At 36.6% G+C, this 18,726-nt stretch overlaps 1 protein-coding gene across 1 annotated transcript; it reads right to left on the reverse strand.

Annotated features, from left to right (window-relative positions):
• Window positions 1-1,089: 1,089 nt before the first annotated feature.
• Window positions 1,090-17,799, reverse strand: LOC139959873 (E3 ubiquitin-protein ligase CHIP-like). Its single transcript, XM_071957778.1, has 7 exons — window positions 17,551-17,799; window positions 12,005-12,203; window positions 10,845-11,010; window positions 8,105-8,189; window positions 6,761-6,817; window positions 5,756-5,872; window positions 1,090-5,273 (listed from the first exon to the last, which is right to left on the reverse strand). The coding sequence occupies exons 1-7, from the start codon at window positions 17,638-17,640 to the stop codon at window positions 5,148-5,150; spliced, it is 840 nt and encodes a 279-aa protein (XP_071813879.1). The 5' UTR covers window positions 17,641-17,799; the 3' UTR covers window positions 1,090-5,147.
• Window positions 17,800-18,726: the final 927 nt, after the last annotated feature.

Here is an 18,726-nt window from a genome sequence, read left to right on the forward strand (position 1 = left end):
GGTATATCCTACCCACCACATGATAGCTGAGATCTTGGCCTATCATGAAACTTGCAAACTTTTATATCATGACTGTATAGATTTTGAGCTACAAGAGGAGCAAGTTTACCATACTGAACTGAGTAATATCAACATTTAACCAAAGATTTTCTAAAATGGTTTATATCACCTTCAATCCTGTGTTTTCACACTATCTGTACTTTAAATTATGCTTTTACATATAAAGGCAGAACAAACAATAACATTAACTGATAAAATGCTTAAACAAGCTTTAACTTAGGTACCTTTACCTCTTTTCTCTGACAATGGTTAACCTTTTGAGCAGATGAACACTAAGTTGCATACAAACTGTATAGCGTACATACACAAAGTCGTACGCACTGACAATATTCAATCTTGTACTCCAAAAATGAAGTTAAAAAATATGGAAATGATACCATCATGTTGCTTGTAGGCCCTATCCAAACAAAACTATCTCAAATGGGAGGGAACGAGACCCATCCCCTCAGGCCCTCCAAAGGACGGACATCAGCCAACAATTTGATGTCCCAGCCACCCCCCACCCCCCCACCTCCTCAAAGATTGGTACACTGGCTACATGTACGACTGTCTGAAAGGTTAAACCTGATTGAGTCATGGTATGTAAGTTATAAGAAGGAAAAACAATGAAGTTGGATTCTCCTGATTCTCAAGCTATAAAGCCATTTTCTGCTTTTGTGCTTTGTTAATGTGAATCTTTTATCAGTAGCAGCAGCCTTAACTGTTAGTTGCTACCATTAGCTATTCACATGACTTTGAAAATTCATTTTGAATATTCCTCATGCATGATATAGTGCACTAGAAAGTATTATCTATGCTACTAGCACTCCATTAATTTCCCAAAACGTAGATTAAAGTTGGACAATGATTTTTAAACCTTGGACCAGGGCCCATACACAGATTTGAAATGAGGCCCAAAACCTAATTTGTGATAGACATTACACATGGTGTTGTATAATGGCAAAGAAATTATATAGCAATGTTTGAAGTGGAATGATATCAAACATAAATATCAAACTCTAAAAGGCAAACATAACAGGATGTAGAAAATTCATTTTCTCTTAATATATTGTTTTTCACAGTCCAAAAGAAATATGAGAAAGTTTCTTAATATAATAACAAAACAACAAAGAAGAACAAGATATTAGAATTAAATTTATGAAGGATAAAGAATAAAACTAAATCTTAAGAATTCTTTTAAACATAAATGTGAACCTACGAACCAGAGTTGATGTTGTGTTTAGCATCATTGAACTTTGACATTATCTGATGGTGTCATACCAAACTCTCATAGAAAAGAGAAGGTTCCTGGAAATAACTTATGTATTAAAGTCAGGTCCACAAAGATCACACCGAAACTGGTTAAAAGCTGCAGAGGTTTAGAAATAAACATAAAACTTAACATCAAATTAGTCGGACACAAACTTTCTGCACTGCATTTAAGCACTTTATAACTCACAAATTATGAGTATTTGAATGGTGGTATTACAAAACATCTTAGTTGTATTGAAGGGTATCCAGTTATAGATAGCAAAGTACTGCTAAAGGAGGTATAGGATATAAGAGTAGGTGTGCTAGGATAACACACATACGTCCCCAGACTGATGCCAATAATAATAACTATTATTATTTAGGATATGAATGTAGGTATGTTTGGATAACACACCACACCAGACAGATGCCAATCATAATAATAATATTGATTATTATTATTTTTATATAGGATTTGAGAGCAGGTATGTAAGGATAACACACATACGACACCAGACAGATGCCAATAATGATAATCATAACAATAATGATCATAATAATTATTATTATTATTATATAGGATTTGAGGGTAGGTACACACACACATACAGCACCAGACAGATGCCAATGACCAGTGCACACAACTTACTTCATCAATGGTAAATAACTTACACAGATATTACCATGTATCCAAGAAGTGACCATCTGTAGAAGCCAGGAGCAACAGACAGACAGACAGACAGACAGATAGACAGACAGAAAGAAAGAAAGAAAGAATATGAGAGATGAAGAGCCCAATGGAGTTGAAGATTATAAACAGCTTATTTCAGGCTAAGAAAACAAAGCTGAATTTTCTATTTACATAGGAAGACCTACAGCAAAAATTGCTCCAAGCCTTTGAGTTGTATCAGAGACAAGAACTACAAAAATTAGGAATATTCCAAGGTGCTAAAATTAAATAATTTTCAGTTTTCTAAGAAATGTAAGATTGTCTTCAGCGCAACCATTGAAAGCCTCATTATACATCCTATAATAAACACAGACACATATGCTTCCTTGGTACTATTGTGTGAGTAATAACCATACATCCAGGATAATTGACACTCTTGCCAAAGTTTCAGCCAATTCTCAGAGAACTAGCATATTAACATTCATACAATAACACTGTGTCCATTGTTTGTCCATTTACAATCAAGTGTGAAATATTATTGGGCGCATTCGTGACTAAATTCATTGGCGGTAATAGTACCATTAAAAGAATGAAGAAAACAACATACAATCTAGGCCACTCAGGGAATACTTATGGCTGGATTCAGTGCGGTCACTGGGTGCCAGCAAATAACTAATGAATCTAGGATATTTGTTAAGTACATGTGTCCTTCCAACGACTTACTCTGCTTTGAAAATGTTATTTGAGGGCCCTAGAGATGGAGAGAGCAATGGCAATGTTGCTACGGATACAGTACTGACAAAGTTCAGCATATAGCCTAACGTACATTAATGAATGGAAGGGTCAATACACCTACCCACGCATGCATCTGATAAATGTTTTGGACAAACAAAGGCAATGTTATTATCTGAATATGTCATTCTCTTGAATTCTGCGAACGAGTCAAAATTCTGGCAAAAATGTACATCGTTATGACTGTGATTATTTATAACACAATAGTGTAAAACAGATTGCTCAGAGTGTCAAGGTTGAATACATAATGAGGCTTCAAAGTTAACATGGACTGAAGGCACAGCATGCTTCCAAATATGAAGCACTGGAAACAAGAGAATATGTACTCCAGAGAGAACAGAAAAGAAAAATGATCTAACCCCAAACCACCGCACAAATTAAGATAATGCAAGACCGCTTTAATGAATACACCCAAAATATTTCTTCCGTCACATAAATTGCAGGCAAAATTAAATAAATGTTGCATAACTATATAATAATAATAGCTGAAATAAGTGTAGTTGCAATTCATGGACATAAAACTATATGGCAAATACTAGTCATGTTTTTAGTAATCTCTTGAGTGGATACAGACCGAGAAAATGCTGACTCAATTACCACTCACAGAATGTAACAGATCAAAAAACTTAGCTTTCCACTTTTTACATTTTCATGCTGCATATGAGATCATATTTTATGACATCTGGATGGAAGTTAACTCCTTCTTGTAAATTTATCTCTAATGCTTCTTCCTATCTCTGGTTATGGAGGTTTGTAAGTGACTCAAATGAAGCCTCCATTACTCAAGCCATGGCAGTGGGTGGTTTGTCTTGTTGTTGTACTACATGCTCTTCAAATGTTTTGCTAACCCTTGATATTCTTCATGTTTCTACTTGAAATGTATTGCATTGAAATGTTTGATAGGTCGACAATGGTCTGCACTGTAATGTATTACATTGAAATGTTTGATAGGTTGTCAATGGTCTGCACTGTAATGTATTACATTGAAATGTTTGATAGGTTGTCAATGGTCTGCACTGTCAAACACAAAAACAAATCAGTCAAATTGCAAGGGTTGTCTAAAATAATTAAGTGATGCATTGGAAAAGACAACTTTCACCACAACTACCATAATGAAATCCCTAACTCTGGACTCTGCTGTTGTCAGATACAGTCACACATACAGTAATGCAGAAAACACATAGCAAGTAATCAATTTCAACTAAGTAATCACATAGCACTAAGGTAGAAGCTCTCAAAGAATTAAACAACAGCCTCCTTACAAAGAGACAGCTGACACACCATAGGCTCTTGCAGGACAAAACTAGCTACTGTGAAATATCCATAACAAAGGCCTTCCTTCCTGAAATATCCTTTGTACTCTTCAAACATAAATTCAGTTAGAGAGAAACGACTGCTGAATCCCAATGTTAACATTCAAAAAAATAAAACCAGAGATTCAACAAAGATTCATTTTTGTCTAAGCTTATTGTCTTTGTCATATTTCCAGCCCGACTTAAAAACTCTCTTTTAAATATTTCCACTTACTTTCCATATTGTAGTTACACAATCTTGAAAGTGAATCTTAGAAGAGCACATTAATTTTTGAAACTTTTAATCAAACAAAATGAGCATTGTTCGGTAAACAGAAATAGAAGAAAATGAAATGATGAGAGAAGTATTATCCACACATGGAATGACAGAAACATAGAAATATTGTCGAGCTGATCAGAAATGTTCCGAGTTTAACAGAGCAAAATGCCATTAGATCTCTGTATATATATATACATCCAGACTGGTTCTTTGTCTAACTGTGTTCTGTTGCCTGTCAGTTCAGCCATGATGGAAATGTTGAAAATGTAAATATAAAATCAGCTATAACAATGGAATGAGATGAAATTTCTCTATAGATATTAATCTACAGATCTACAGTCAAATTATGAATATCATATTTCGGCACCCCAAACCCTTGATCAGAATATGTTAGCTTTGACTGAAAGTAAGAGACCTATTTCAACTTTCCACCATGAAAATTATCTCCAGAGCTTACTGATTGAAATATCTCTCTCTGTCTTAAAACAATGACATAAGGAAGTACCCTGAGATAACTAGCGACACAGTCCTCTTTAGAAATAGACTCAAACCCTTCCGAGACTTTTTTGATTTTCATCTGCAAGCAACAACTCCGGAGTATCAGTGACCAGCTACAGAAACTGGGTAGAGTTGCTTGCAAAATCCTCAGGCAGTTGATCTGTTCATCAAGGTGTCCAACAAATACTCCAAGTGGAACCATCCATAATTCCTCGGCTACTTTCATCGGTACGGATAAAAATGGCGTCTTTAAACGTCACACAGGATGAATGTTTTTCGGATTGACCTCTTCTCTCTGAGGTCAAATCTGGCAAGCTGGATGGATTCAATAGTCTTCTACCCATTCATTATCAGATATAAAGTGATTGATAATCTCCTTCATTGACAGGTTAGGAATCAGTTGCTCTTGGGTAAGTTTCACTCTAGTGATTGGATCAAAATGACCAACTCTCTGTGAAAAGAAAATGTTAAGAAACATGATGGATGGTCAAGAATGGCTTACAGTAAGATCATTCAGCTTATAAGATGAAATATGCACAATTCTGAGAGCTTAAACTCTACACTGTATATGGAAGTTGTTCATTAATCTAAAGTTAACAAGAGACTTGTGTTTTCATATCCTGCCTGGTGTGTTGATGGCTGTTGGTCTGCACCACCCACCAGTGGAGGGCACATTAGTTAGCCCTTACCCTAACCCCCTACCTCACTAAGTTAGCCAGTCACTGCACTCAAATGTAACATGATATTTCAACTGTGATGACATAAAATGGACTTAAAAAGCAAAGCAGACTACAAAAGAAGAACATTGCTTAGGCTTTACAAGGTAATTAATGTTCTTCGGGTTTTAAAATCTCTTGAAATAGCAACAAAACAAAAGACTACACACCACGCTAAGCTATGTATTCTACTACTGTTGAAATCATCTTTTCTTACCTGTAAGTGTTGTTCAATATCTTTCCTGTCGTAGGTAATGCCACTAGGAGTAATGACCGGCTCTTTCATCAGTTCAAAGCTTATTTTACCGCAGAGGTAGTCAGGAACATCTCGCTTCTAATATAGATTAGAAGAGAAGGTTGTAAATGAAATATGAAACACGCTGTACCCACTCCCACCTAGAATATCTCAGCAAGGTGGTCAGGAACATCTTGATTCTAGTATTACTCAGAAGAGATTGTAAATAATACTAAATACATGCTACATACTGTTACCCCCAACAATGCCCCCCCCTCTTCCCCCCGCCCCAACTAGATTGAAAACAGGCAATCAGTGTCATCTCCTGTTTGTGATTAAGAATGGGAAAAGCTCATGGTAACAACTGGTTACAAACACCCCTCTTCCACCACCCCTTGATATTTATCCTACAGGCAATTGGCTTCCATCAAGAATACCAAGGGAACAACTGAAAGGAAATATCTTCACATTTACAACATGCTACAAACATGTATGTTACTACCTTTGCATCTAAAGAGGAACCTTAATTAACAAACTACAACCTACTTTTAACGTCCAAACAGGAGCTAAGGTTTAAAGGAATAACCAAAAGCAACAATAACCTCTCAAGCATAACACGCTTGGCTGCTTCAAACACGCACAGTGAAAACATAGACTTGTGTTAACTGCTATCACCACAATACTGGTGTATTCTAAGCAGTACAATGAGAAAAGTAAAATCCCAACAAGTTCTGTTCAATTTTACTTTATAGTCATAAATATAACTGGTGTAAAATGTTGTAAAGTTGAAGATAATGTCATATTTTGCTCAACAAACATCTAGACTGGAACTTTAAGGCCACATACCAAAGTTGTTGACATTCATTTTCAACTGTATACCTCAGAGCAACTGTCCTTATACATCAAGAATGATTGTCTGATAAGGTGTTGTAGGTTTGTAGCAGAGAAGGAAATAGTAAAAGAGTGGTTCTTTTTGCTCAGACTCACCTTTCGTCTCTCATCTACAGCAGAGAATAGAATTCCTAAGTCGTCCCTAAATGTTTGCTGTCAAGAAAAAGATAGTATGGATGATGTTTAAACCCGATGTTTCAACAAGGGAACGTAAAAATGAATATCGAGGGTCTTCCATTTGTGAGTTTGCTTTTGAAGTATGAATGAAGTGTTACAATTCTTTTGCTAGGCATTAACTTGTTAACCATTCTTGGCGAGACATCATTCATAATGAACAAATGTAAAGCACAGAACAGAGAGAAGTCATCAGTTCATCGACAGAGGCTGAGGAAGATTCATGTTTGATAGCTCTCTGAAGAAACCACCGATTTAAGAAGCCTAAAAAGTGGAAGGAGAAATCACTCTTTCAACAGAATTAAGAGTTAAAGGTCACTTTATAAGAAAAGGATCACATTTTTGGCCTGCTGTGAAATTGATTTGCTTCAGAAAGGTCCCTGTGGGAGGCATCTATGGGGTAGGATAAATATCAAACTATATTTTGCGAGTGCATATATATAAATGGTAGCGTCTTCTTCAGTATTCAATAAGATTTATCCACCTTCATCCCCCATCTGTATCTTGGGAAGTCTCAATGGCTTACTTACTAACATAGAAGAATTGTGGTTTTGTTGTATCATTTTACAAGTAGGCGCAAAGTGTGTGGAGACTCATTGTAGGTTCAGGAAAGCTTTTCCTTTTGTTCTTTACTTCTACTTTGGTCTCATGATTATTGTGATTATGATTATTATGGTCATGATTGTGATTACGGTGATTATTATGATTATTATGATTATTGTGATTACGGTGATTTTTTTTTTTTTTTTGATTTTTTTTTTTTTTTTTTTTTTTTTTATGACTATGGTGGTATGGTGATTATTATGATACTGGTGATTATGATGATTATTGTCATCATGATTATTGTGATCATAGAAATTTTTGTGATTATTGTGATTATTATGACTATGGTGATATGCTGATTATTGTGGTATGGTGATTATTATGACTATGGTGATATGGTGATTATGATGATTATGACGATTACTGTGATTATGATGATTATTTTGATCATGGTGATTATTATGACTATGGTGATTATTGTTGTTATGGTGATATGGTCATTATTGTGGTATGGTGATTATGGTGATTATTGTGATTTTTGTGATTAGGCTGATAATTGTGGTTACGGTGACTACTGTAATTATGGTGAATATTGCAATTATTGAGATTATTGTAATTATTGTGATTATTATGATCAAACAGATAGCTGAATGGTTTGCTGGCTGAAAGGCATACCTAGGCTTGTGTCTCCATTTAATACATTTAATATACAAAATTACTCACTATTGAAGTTTCAATTTCTGCTTTCTTTCTGTTGGATTCTTCCTCACCAAGTTCAGCCGACGTCCTGTCTACCTCTTTTATCCTCCTGAAAACGAATGAAGGTGAGAGATGTTGGCTGAAAGATTTAAGTTAAAGACACATTGGTTTCTGTCTTTGGAGCTGGAAGTTGAAAGGCAAATAGATCTTAAAGTCATGATAACTGAGCAAGGCAAGTAAACCAGAAAGACAATACTATCATTTTTGTCAGACTTTGTGGCTTGTCATGTTTTGTAAATCGCAATGCTGAATCAACAAATACATGAACTGATATATTTAGACATTACAAACTCCAGTTACTTGATCCTTAAAGAAAGAAAGTCTAAAGGGTGAAATGAAAATAAATGAAAATCAAAGAAATCTGTCCGTAAATCATATGCTGCAAATGTTGTTACATTTGCATTGCTAACATATAATAGGAGATGATTGTTAATGTAGGTCAGAAAACCTATGATAGTTTATAGTGTATTGCACTTGAACTCATCAAATTGATATACTGTACACATACATGCTTTGCCTTTAAAAGTCAATGAAATGTAATGACATGCTCTACTCCCTCCCATCCCCCTCTTTATTGCACCATCCCCCTCAACTTCCCCTCCCCCCCTTCGAAAACCACTGAATGGATGCCTTAATGTTCCTGCCTTTTGCACTGAGGCACCCTGCATTGTTACGAATGCAGGATTCTGCATCAGGGATACAATGTTTTAGCCAGGGAGGCAAAATCGTCAAATTGCTTTGCATCCGCTGTCCGACAAACTTTTTATTTGAGAAACACAAAACAAGTACACACACTCTCAACTAGGTCAATGGAAAACATAATGAAACACATTTTTGCATGAACATCTTTCTTTCTTCTTTTCAATAAACCACAACTTCTTCTGACAAGAACTAAAAAAATTTCCAATCCTACAAAATCGTTGAATTTGTTTGAAAACAAATTTATCATAACAATCAACCAGCAAGGTACAGGGTTAACAACACATTTCCAGTACAGAGATTTTCATGCTAATTGCTTAAAATAGTCAATGATTTGTTCCCAAATTTCCAGTAATTTGATTGGCCGATAGTCCCTTACCCATTATTCTTACATCGATATTCTTACATCCGTAGTGCTCAATGAACACAATGTATGCAACTATGTTACTTTCCCTGTGTAGAGAGTTTGAGGTACAGCATAGGCTATCATATGTGTGCACTCAATTATCCTAATGTTAGACCTTGCTGTCGCATACAGTACATAACAAGCCCCCATGGTATGAGGACGTAGTTGAATTGTTCATGAGACGATCACGTAATATTTGAGACATTGTTTTGATCACAAAATGCTATGATTATGAGTTGAGACAATCTATGAATTATGTGGGAAGGTAACATCTCTAATACTGAATTTTTCATCTCACAGTTTGTTTGCTCTCCCCACATTGAAAGTTGCTAATGTAAAATGCACATGAATACCATACCAGCAGATTCTCTGTTGCAAACTATTTCATAGTCCCTTTGACCACGTGCTTCAGTTAATTTTTTGGTGCAACTTCGTGTGTAAACTACTGTACTTTGGAGTGTGGAGTGTTAGCTCAGTAGTTAAAGCTGGTGCCTTTCAATCATAAGGTCCCCGGTTTGAGTCACTCCCAGAGTAATGTATGTCGTCCAGTTACAGAGTTGTTGACAATTGACAATCCATAATCATGGACGTTAAATATGAATGTAAGAGACTGACTTTGGTCAGCTTGCGGCTTTGATATGCCAATGATGGCTTCTTCGCGAGTTCCTGCTTGCAGGAGGATCTAAAATACATACATACATACATACTTCATGCATCGTTAAAAGTAGCCATTAAAGTTTGATTGTTTTTAATTGATATTCGTAAAATATTATGTACATAGGCAAATATAAAATATAGCCATTTTCATGGAGCTGGTTCTTTGCAAACACAGCAAAGTGCCCAGGTTTTGATGATTTGTGCATGTGTACTGTAGTTGAAACTCCTACTGTAAGTTTGAACATGCAGTAGTGTACTGTGTGGAATTTAGCAAGAGATACGCGCACTGTAGGTACAGGGATTTTTGAAGAGTTGGTTGTTGGAATCGCTGCAAGGTCAAAGCATGGAGTGACTATGGAGTTGGCAAGAAGGGAAATACAAGGGTGGATGAAAGAGGGGTTGGGCAGTGAAAATTGGTTGAAAGGGCAGGGCGGGCAAAAAAGAAGGGCGGGGTGGGCCACCCCTGTTAAACAGCAAAGCAGAGGGCACTGGGCCATCTGCCCCATATATATTGTGTAGAACATTCTCACAGTAAAGGCAATGATACAATCACATCTTAACAACTCCACTAGTAAAAGTACTGTAGGTCATGATACAATATATGCAAATGGTGTTTGCTCGGATCGCAAGGTTTTTTTTACGGGACGCAAACTTTTTGGGGAACTTGCGTCCCTGGGGTGCAATCTTTTTTTCTCTAGTAACATACTTGGCATCACAATGTTATGTTTCTATTTTCCGTAAACTTCACTCTATGAGTTCTTAATGCAATTAACTGACATTTCATACAGATGAAATAAAGATACTATTAGAATCTTTCTTCCTTCTCTTCGATTGGATTCAAATCATCCTCACAGATTTATCATATCTTCTGAGATCCCAGACATAAAGTACTTAATAACTAATGGGATCAATTCTCAAAGCTAAACCAATCAATGAACAAACCTGTCATGATCTTCAGACATGAGTTTACTCAGGTACTCCTCAAGAGCAATCTCTTTACTGATTCTCCTCTCCTCCATCACATTCCATCTCTTCTTCCTCGCTAATCTCAGTTGACAAGCAATATCATCACCAAAGTTTTTCTTCTGTTCTCTGGCCAGGTCATGAGCTGAACAAATATTAATGGATATAAAGGTATGTGAAGTCAAAGTGTGTGTACTGTGTACACAATACTATTGACTTGAAAACTTACGTACAGTATATGTCAATGTGCTGACATGTTTGAATCTAATTGCAGCATAAAATATGAGAATTTGATACCGCATTCTTCCCCATTTACTGAATTTATGACTCCTACCTATCAGTGACAAGAATGTTGAAACAAATGATCAAATACACTAGTAATAGTTTTGCTCTGCCATGTACAGTAAGTTGAGACCATGTCATAAGTATTAAATACCAATATCAACCCAGTCATAAGTATTCCATACCAATAACCACCATGTCCTAAGTATTCCATACGGATAACAACCATGTCATTAGTATTGTCATTTTTCCATACCAACCAATAACAACCATGTTGTAAGTATTCCATACCAATGACCATCATGTCCTAAGAATTTCATATCAATAACAACCATGTTGTAAGTATTCCATACCAATAACAACCATGTTGTTAGTATTCTATACCAATAACAATCATGTCATTAGTATTCCATACCAATAACCACCATGTCATTAGTATTCCATATTGTTTACAGCCATGCTGTTTGGGTCCTATCAATGTTAATTACAGCTCCATATGATACAGACATCATGTTATACCAGACAGGGAGAAATGGCAGTGAAATGTTCTGATAATCATCCATTTATTGGCCCCATTTTTATAATATACTCCAGGTGTAAAGCTAGTTAGGTTCTCTTATGAACAGACTTATTTGCAGAATTTTCCCCCTACCATAATGTTGGGGGTGTGACCAACAGGAGATGATAGAAGCATTCTCCTAACCTTGTCCTTCCTCCAGCAAAAATCTTGTTTCAACATCGTAGAGTTTGCTGGAGTTCACAAATAAGTCAATGTTTGTACCGTTAAATAAATAGAAAAAATAGGTATGTTTCTCTCTGTGAATTTGCCTTTCAATCCAATCTGTCCTTCAATTTACCTTTCTTTAAGTTTATGATAGCTTCATCGTACAGTTCTTGTTCCAGTTGGGCTATACCGAGGAAGAAATAACTTTTGACACTCGACCTATCAATCTCCATAGCCAGGCGGCAGTCATCTAATACATCCGACCACCTTTTAAGTTTCATGTTGCAGAGGGCCCGGTTGGTGAAGAATCTGGCATCTTGTGGATTTTTCATCTGTAACAGAAGAAAACCGGGGTAATAATCCATTCAGTTAGCATGCAAGGTAAATGAGACACCAATGTTCACAGATGTCATGTAACAACAAATGAATGTAAATTACCTTTTACTAAAACCAGTGAAATTATATGAGTCAATGATGTCATTCTTATCATCAATATAAATGACATCAATAAATTAGCCAGCTTTGGCAGTCAATGAACTGGTGGACAAAGTCACTGAGCATTGTCCATGGTTTACTGTATAAAGAGTGAGACTAGGAACACAGGGAATAATATATCCCGGTATTGTATTGCCAAATGCTATGCAAAGTGATCAAACTGCTACAAGGGCAAAGATGTGTAGAAGTTGTTTACACAGGAACACATAGTATTTTTATAAGAGACAAACTCCAGAGCCTTCAAAACTGTAACCCTGAATCTGAAAACTAAATTACTAAATTATTCCCTGAAAACATCAATTGTAATCTCAGTGTACATTCAATTTGGCCAGATAATCATGTCAAATATAGTCTAATGCTTTAACTGAGTTCAACTGGTCATTGAATATTACTGATTCACATATTACAGTGCAAGGTACCCACTGAGATTGCTTTTTTCTCTATATCGTGATGGTAGTTTTGAGTCAAATGATCCCTTGAAGTGATAACAAGACTAACTCTTGTAAATTCACAATTTAAGTTTTTGAATCATGCATGTGATCAAAAGGAAATACATGTAGTTGACATTTTGGCTATGTACAGTACTGCTCACGTATAACTCGTGTAGACGTAAACTCTATGTTTATATACTCAATTGTACTTTATAACATATATTATTAGTTTCAAAATAAAGTCGCCTGTCCATATTTGCTACTAGTACCGCTCACGTAGAACTCGCGTACACCTATCGTACACATACACATATCGTAGGGTATTCTCAGCCGCTTTATATAGCTGAGCTTCTATAGGTTAGAATAAACTGTGATGAAGAAAAGAGTCGGTAAACTCAATATCCCACCAAGCCCAATTAATGACTCCCAAGCCTTTCCAAAATATTCAACCGCAGAGTAAGCATATACTTAAGCTGTTAAGAGTAACAAAGAAAACAGCAACAATGAGCCCCAGCCTATTACTATTTCACAAGTCCCTCCCTTTAGGCATTAAATTGAATACTGTCGGTAAAAATTAATGAGAACTAGGTACTGTAGGCCTTTGCTATCCTACCTCTAAGCGTACATCAAAAGTCACACCTTATACACCTTGCAAGTTGCAACAAAATAATATTTCATGAAAAAACAATAATTTGGACTTGAAGATCTGACTTCCCCCAAAATACAATGATAAGGTTGGACCCAGTTATTTTTTTTATACAATGAGATTCCAATTACTTGTCAAAAATATTTTCTGACAAAAACCTTAAGATTATTTTTAAAATTACTATGCTTAGATAATTTTTTCTTGGATTCTCGCCGAGAAATACTTGCAAGGGCAAAACAGGTGTCAGCAGATATGTTCAAGTTTAATCATGTTGTGTTCAATTGTATAATATTGCGGCCAGACTGGTGACATTTACTTTAACGTGCGACAGGGACTGCCATGAACATAACGTGAAGTGGCCTGACTGGTCTGCTTACCGATCACTATTGATGAAAAAATATTTTTCAGAACTTGCGTCATGTTTCCTTTACCAGCTGATTGGCATATTGACCAAGTGCTGGATAGAAATCATAATCGACACTGTGGCTAAAGAGATGTTTTTTTTAGAACACATTCATAAATCATCATAAGTAACAAGAAATGGCATTGTTGTGGAAAAAAATGTTCAATATTGGTTTGCCGTTACTGGCAATGAGTCTAAATTTGACCAATACCGATAGGCCACCGATATTGCAAATATCGGTTGGTTACCAATATCGCAAACGATTATCAGCGCAACACTTAAAGTGGCCATGACACGAAAATTTCAAAGTCCTATATTTTTGGGATCCATCAAAGAATGTTCTCTAGAACATGTATCAACCATTCTGCCAGTTTAAAACTTGATTTTTCAAGTCGAAAATTGAGAATGAATTTACCCTTTTCGGCGTTTGAAACTTTGTTTACTCGAAAATTTTCCGATTCGCATGACGTCATGTGACGTCACGTTTTGAACACATTTACGATCCTCCGAATATACCATTCACGTACACAGTAGACAAGTACACATACCACTAGTAGTTACTAAACAAAACATCGATCACAAGTGCGATATCAAATCAAAATTTCCTGTGAAATGGCGGATCCAGAACCAATTGCAGCAACCGAAGTTCAAAGTGATAATGGTTCTTCACTAGGCAGTGAAATTGGGCTATAATTAGAGTGCCCTTTCTCATATTCGAAGCAGAGAGTGAAGGCGATGATCATTCCAATATTGAACGAAACGTTGAGGGTGGAGCGGAGGTGTTAGAACCGTATCAGTTCGAGCCTGTTAAACGAGCCGAAATTGAAGCTCCACAACATATCGAAGAAGAAATCCGTTCGAAACCATTGCAAGGAACATACAACGTGGTAAGAATTTATTAACGAAGCATTTAAAAACAAAATCCAGTCCATTTTGTGCATGTGTTGTTGGAATTCGCGGAACACCCTAAACCGTATTGTGCGTTGTGTTACGGTAACTTACAACCCATATGTAGAGTGTGTAGTACTAGTAGGGTTGTTGCATACTGAAAGTTTGGCTCGGGGATGTAAGTTGCATTATGCAGCCACGCTAGGTAGGCATATGTGTTATTTCATACTCATTATTACTTGGCTAGTACTTTGGCCTGGAGTTTTGCAAATCAATTTTCTGAAACAAAAGAATGTTTCATGATACACGGAAGGTGTAAAATCACAACAAATGTAACCATAACTGTACATTGTATGCCTGCTTGTTATTGTGAACATCATGGCCAACATTAATACATTTTGAACTTTCATAAATTCTTTCCCAGGCAGTACAGATACATAGCCTACGGTCAACAGGTTCAATGATACTTGGGGTTCCTAGCAAGACACGTCAGGGTTGTGCTACCATCATGTGCAGTCCAAAGGATCAGAAGTGATTTTCCAGCCAATGGTCATTACACTGGATTCAAGTTGCCAGGAGAAAACTCATTGTATAGGAAGCCTTGGTTGAGAAATTCCTCCAGGAACACCTTTTCTAAACTACAATTGTGTTGGATTATCAATCCGTCAGGGTTCCCTCAGTGTTGATATATTGAAATTCAAGACTTTTAATTCAGGATGAAAAGGTTATTTTCCAGACCCAACATCAACAATGAAAGAAAAGGCATGTTTTGAAGCATTTGGACACAAGTGTTGGCGTGACCGTGATGTCATATAATATGTGCATAAGGGAACAGGCATTGACCTTTTTAGGGGCATTTACCTCCCAGACGTTTGATTCGTACCTTTAATCTGGAAGCCAAAATATCCATATCACCAATGATATTTGACAGAAAAGTCATAATAATGACCAATGGAGGCAGCAGAACTCTTGAATGTTTAGACTTTGTTTCTTCAGCAGCAGTTGGTTTGTTTTGTAGTCTTTCTTCAAAAACTCAGCAGTACACCCTGTTAATGGTCTTCGATTGCTTTAATGCGTGTGATGCTGTGTTTCACATTGCCCATCAGTGTTGTACGTGTCGTCGTGCTTGTGTAACATTTTTGCATGTGAGTTCCTTCGTGCAGTGTTTCTTGGTTTAAATAACCCTTTATTGTATTTGATTCTGGATTATTCTAATTAATTTGTCACAACAACGATTGATAGCGATGGACATGCAACTGCTTTGTAGGCTTAAGGCAAAAAAATTCATGTAAGTTGTTTTCTTTTAACCTCCTTTGATGTCACAAATTACATTAGTGTAATTTAAGAATGATAATGTTTATGGAAAGTACAGTTTTACTTTTATGTCATATAATACAATGATTGTTGTTAATGTTAGTTCAGATTGTCCAGAATGACTGTCTAGAACTGATATTGAGTAAATTTTGTTCAATGATTTAACACTTGAACTATGTTGTGTGAATTTTTGGCTCTGTGACTTTAAAATAAATCGCTTTGAGATTTAATTAAACACCCTTTGGAATAAAATCTTTTTACCTACCTATTTTGACCCATCCCCATTACCCCCACTCCCTCCACAACATAAAAAATGGTTTTCCTGGAATAGGAATAAGAAATTATTGCTATAACTAACTGATCCAGCATATTCCAGAAATAAATTGGGGCACTGAGATTTGTTCACAAGAAGATGTAACCCATCGCTTCTGAAGCTAACCTCATAGCTTATTAGTATACAATAGAGCAATGAAGGGGGTGTTAATTTAGATGATACAGTAAAATCTCTTCGTCTATTGCGACTTCAGTGTAGTAACGCTAATACTATAGTACTACTAGTGCTCGGCGCGCTACCTCCTAAGGATCGCCACTTGCCCCATTGGAGGTTTCCTGTTCCCCGATCTGGTCTTCAGAGTAGTTTTTTGTGGATTACTTGACAGAAGAATGACTCTTTTATGTCGAACCGTTAAAGTCCATTTGTTTTATTTCATAACAAAAAGGAGGGATCGTAGTATGCTTCCGTGAAGTGTTCGCTTCATTCGGAGCTGCATACTGGCTAGGCCCAGTGAAATCGGCGCTGGTGTTGTGCACTAACTTGGTCATAATCGCCGTGTTTTTTTCGTCCTTCAGCCATGGATGAAGGCTAATTGCATGGGTAATGATATTTATGCAGCCCCCAACAACACAACGGACCGGCATTTCTCTCGGATAGTTTACAACAGTTGTAAAACAAACTTGAAATTTCTAACGATATAGCGTAATACAGTGGTTGTTCTCTCAGTGTAAATGTGCGTGTATATGGAACGGTATGATCGTCGCGCATCCGATACATGCCTGGGCTTTGCACGTGTGTTCCTAACATGACGTCATCATTGTCTTGTTGTGAAATCGCATTCTCAGATATCTATTTTCGGATGCGAATATTAAAACGTTAATTACTAATTAGTCCTTGAGGTTTTCAAGGTGTTGAGGATAGTTTTGAACATAGATTTTCTCATAGATTCAGAGGAAGTTACTCTCGATGAGTTGGATTTTTCGTGTCATGGCCTCTTTAACTAGACTTCAATGCTACTAGTCTACTACAGCTACAATAGGCGGCACTCTGGCGCTACACAATATCTAGCCACTAATCAAGGTTTATAGCCTAGGTATTAAGCTTATGTTGCGATCGCTTGTGAGTGTGATTGCTGCTTTACTGATAGTACTACTATAAGTAGCTATAGAAGTAGTTAGTACTGTATGCAGACTGACTAGTTAGGATATAACATAGGCCAAGTACTTACGATAGCCTTGGTATAGCAAGAGATGGCTTCATCGTACTTCTTGCTTGCATAAAACCTGTTACCCTGCTCCTTCAACTCGACGGCAGTCATATTGCCAGGAAGATTCTAGAAAGTTTGTATCAGATATAAACAGTTGTTTCTTTCGTTTGTAAAAGTAAATTATGCCTGGTACATTTTAACTCTCCAAAGATCTTATTTCTGTCTTGTAAATTAAAGAACAGTTATACACAGTTAGCGGTAACCAATACTTAATATGCTTACTGCCAGAGAAACAAATTATCTGCTAACATCAAATTACCATCACCTGTACGTATATGTTCTTTTTTGTTTCCCTATATTTATTTTGACGCACATCTTCAGAGAAAAGTCATGTAACCCCAGTTTTTGCGCACTTATGGTTTCTTTTTGATGATAGTATGTTAACATGTTAGCCAGTTGTCTGCTAAAACGGTCAGCATCTCTCACGCATCAAAGTTTGGGTTGGTTTTGATGACGCAATGTTATTTTGTTTTCTCACATGGTGGCAGCTACATGATATTGTCAAAAGTTGTTGTTGTTCCCTAGATCGCCTCTAGGACTTCTCATTTGAAACCGACATATAACAAAAAGCAGTATACTTTTCTCAGCCACTCGCGTTCAAATCAAATTTAGTGAATATACCATTTCACGTTTTATTATTGTTATTTTTTGTATTGGGAGGGTCCACATCCCCTACAGGGGAGTCGGCTTCAACAACACAGGGGCAACGCCCCACCTTTTAAAATACCTGCGTGGATCCGTCGCTGCAGCCATGCATAGTCATGAGAGCGACCAACGATAGATATCAGCTATATAGAGGACTATATTAGTCCACTTAATAATTTTCACTTAAATGTGGGCAACCAAACCATACAAGACCAGTAAGTATTGGGATCAAGGGTGGTAAAGTTGGGTAGCTGGTTATAGGTGACATTAACAATAACCGTTTTATTTTGTTTCATTTACATTTTTACTATGTATATTTCTTTAATTTTACGATACCAAATCCAGGATGATGAAAATAAATGGGATGGGAAAGATATTAAAAAAAAAAGGCGAGAAGGATGTTTAGACTAAGTGAAAGTCAGGGAACTTAAGCTGGTTATAATTTACTGGAGCCTGGAGGCACGGGTGTGTGTAATTAGGGATTACGTAAAG

The sequence above is a fragment of the Apostichopus japonicus genome, chromosome 19, assembly GCF_037975245.1.
Source record: "Apostichopus japonicus isolate 1M-3 chromosome 19, ASM3797524v1, whole genome shotgun sequence".
NCBI classification, from domain to species: domain Eukaryota; kingdom Metazoa; phylum Echinodermata; class Holothuroidea; order Aspidochirotida; family Stichopodidae; genus Apostichopus; species Apostichopus japonicus.

What these genes read in the sequence shown, in the direction of transcription:
- LOC139959873 (XM_071957778.1), bottom strand. Translation starts at nt 17,640, where the DNA reads ATGACTGCCGTCGAGTTGAAGGAGCAGGGTAACAGGTTTTATGCAAGC. An exon ending in CAGAAATTGAAACTTCAATA is followed by an intron (nt 6,818 to 8,104) that starts GTGAGTAATTTT and finishes TTTTCTTGACAG; the next exon opens with CAAACATTTAGGGACGACTT. An exon ending in CTGTAGATGAGAGACGAAAG is followed by an intron (nt 5,873 to 6,760) that starts GTGAGTCTGAGC and finishes AATCTATATTAG; the next exon opens with AAGCGAGATGTTCCTGACTA.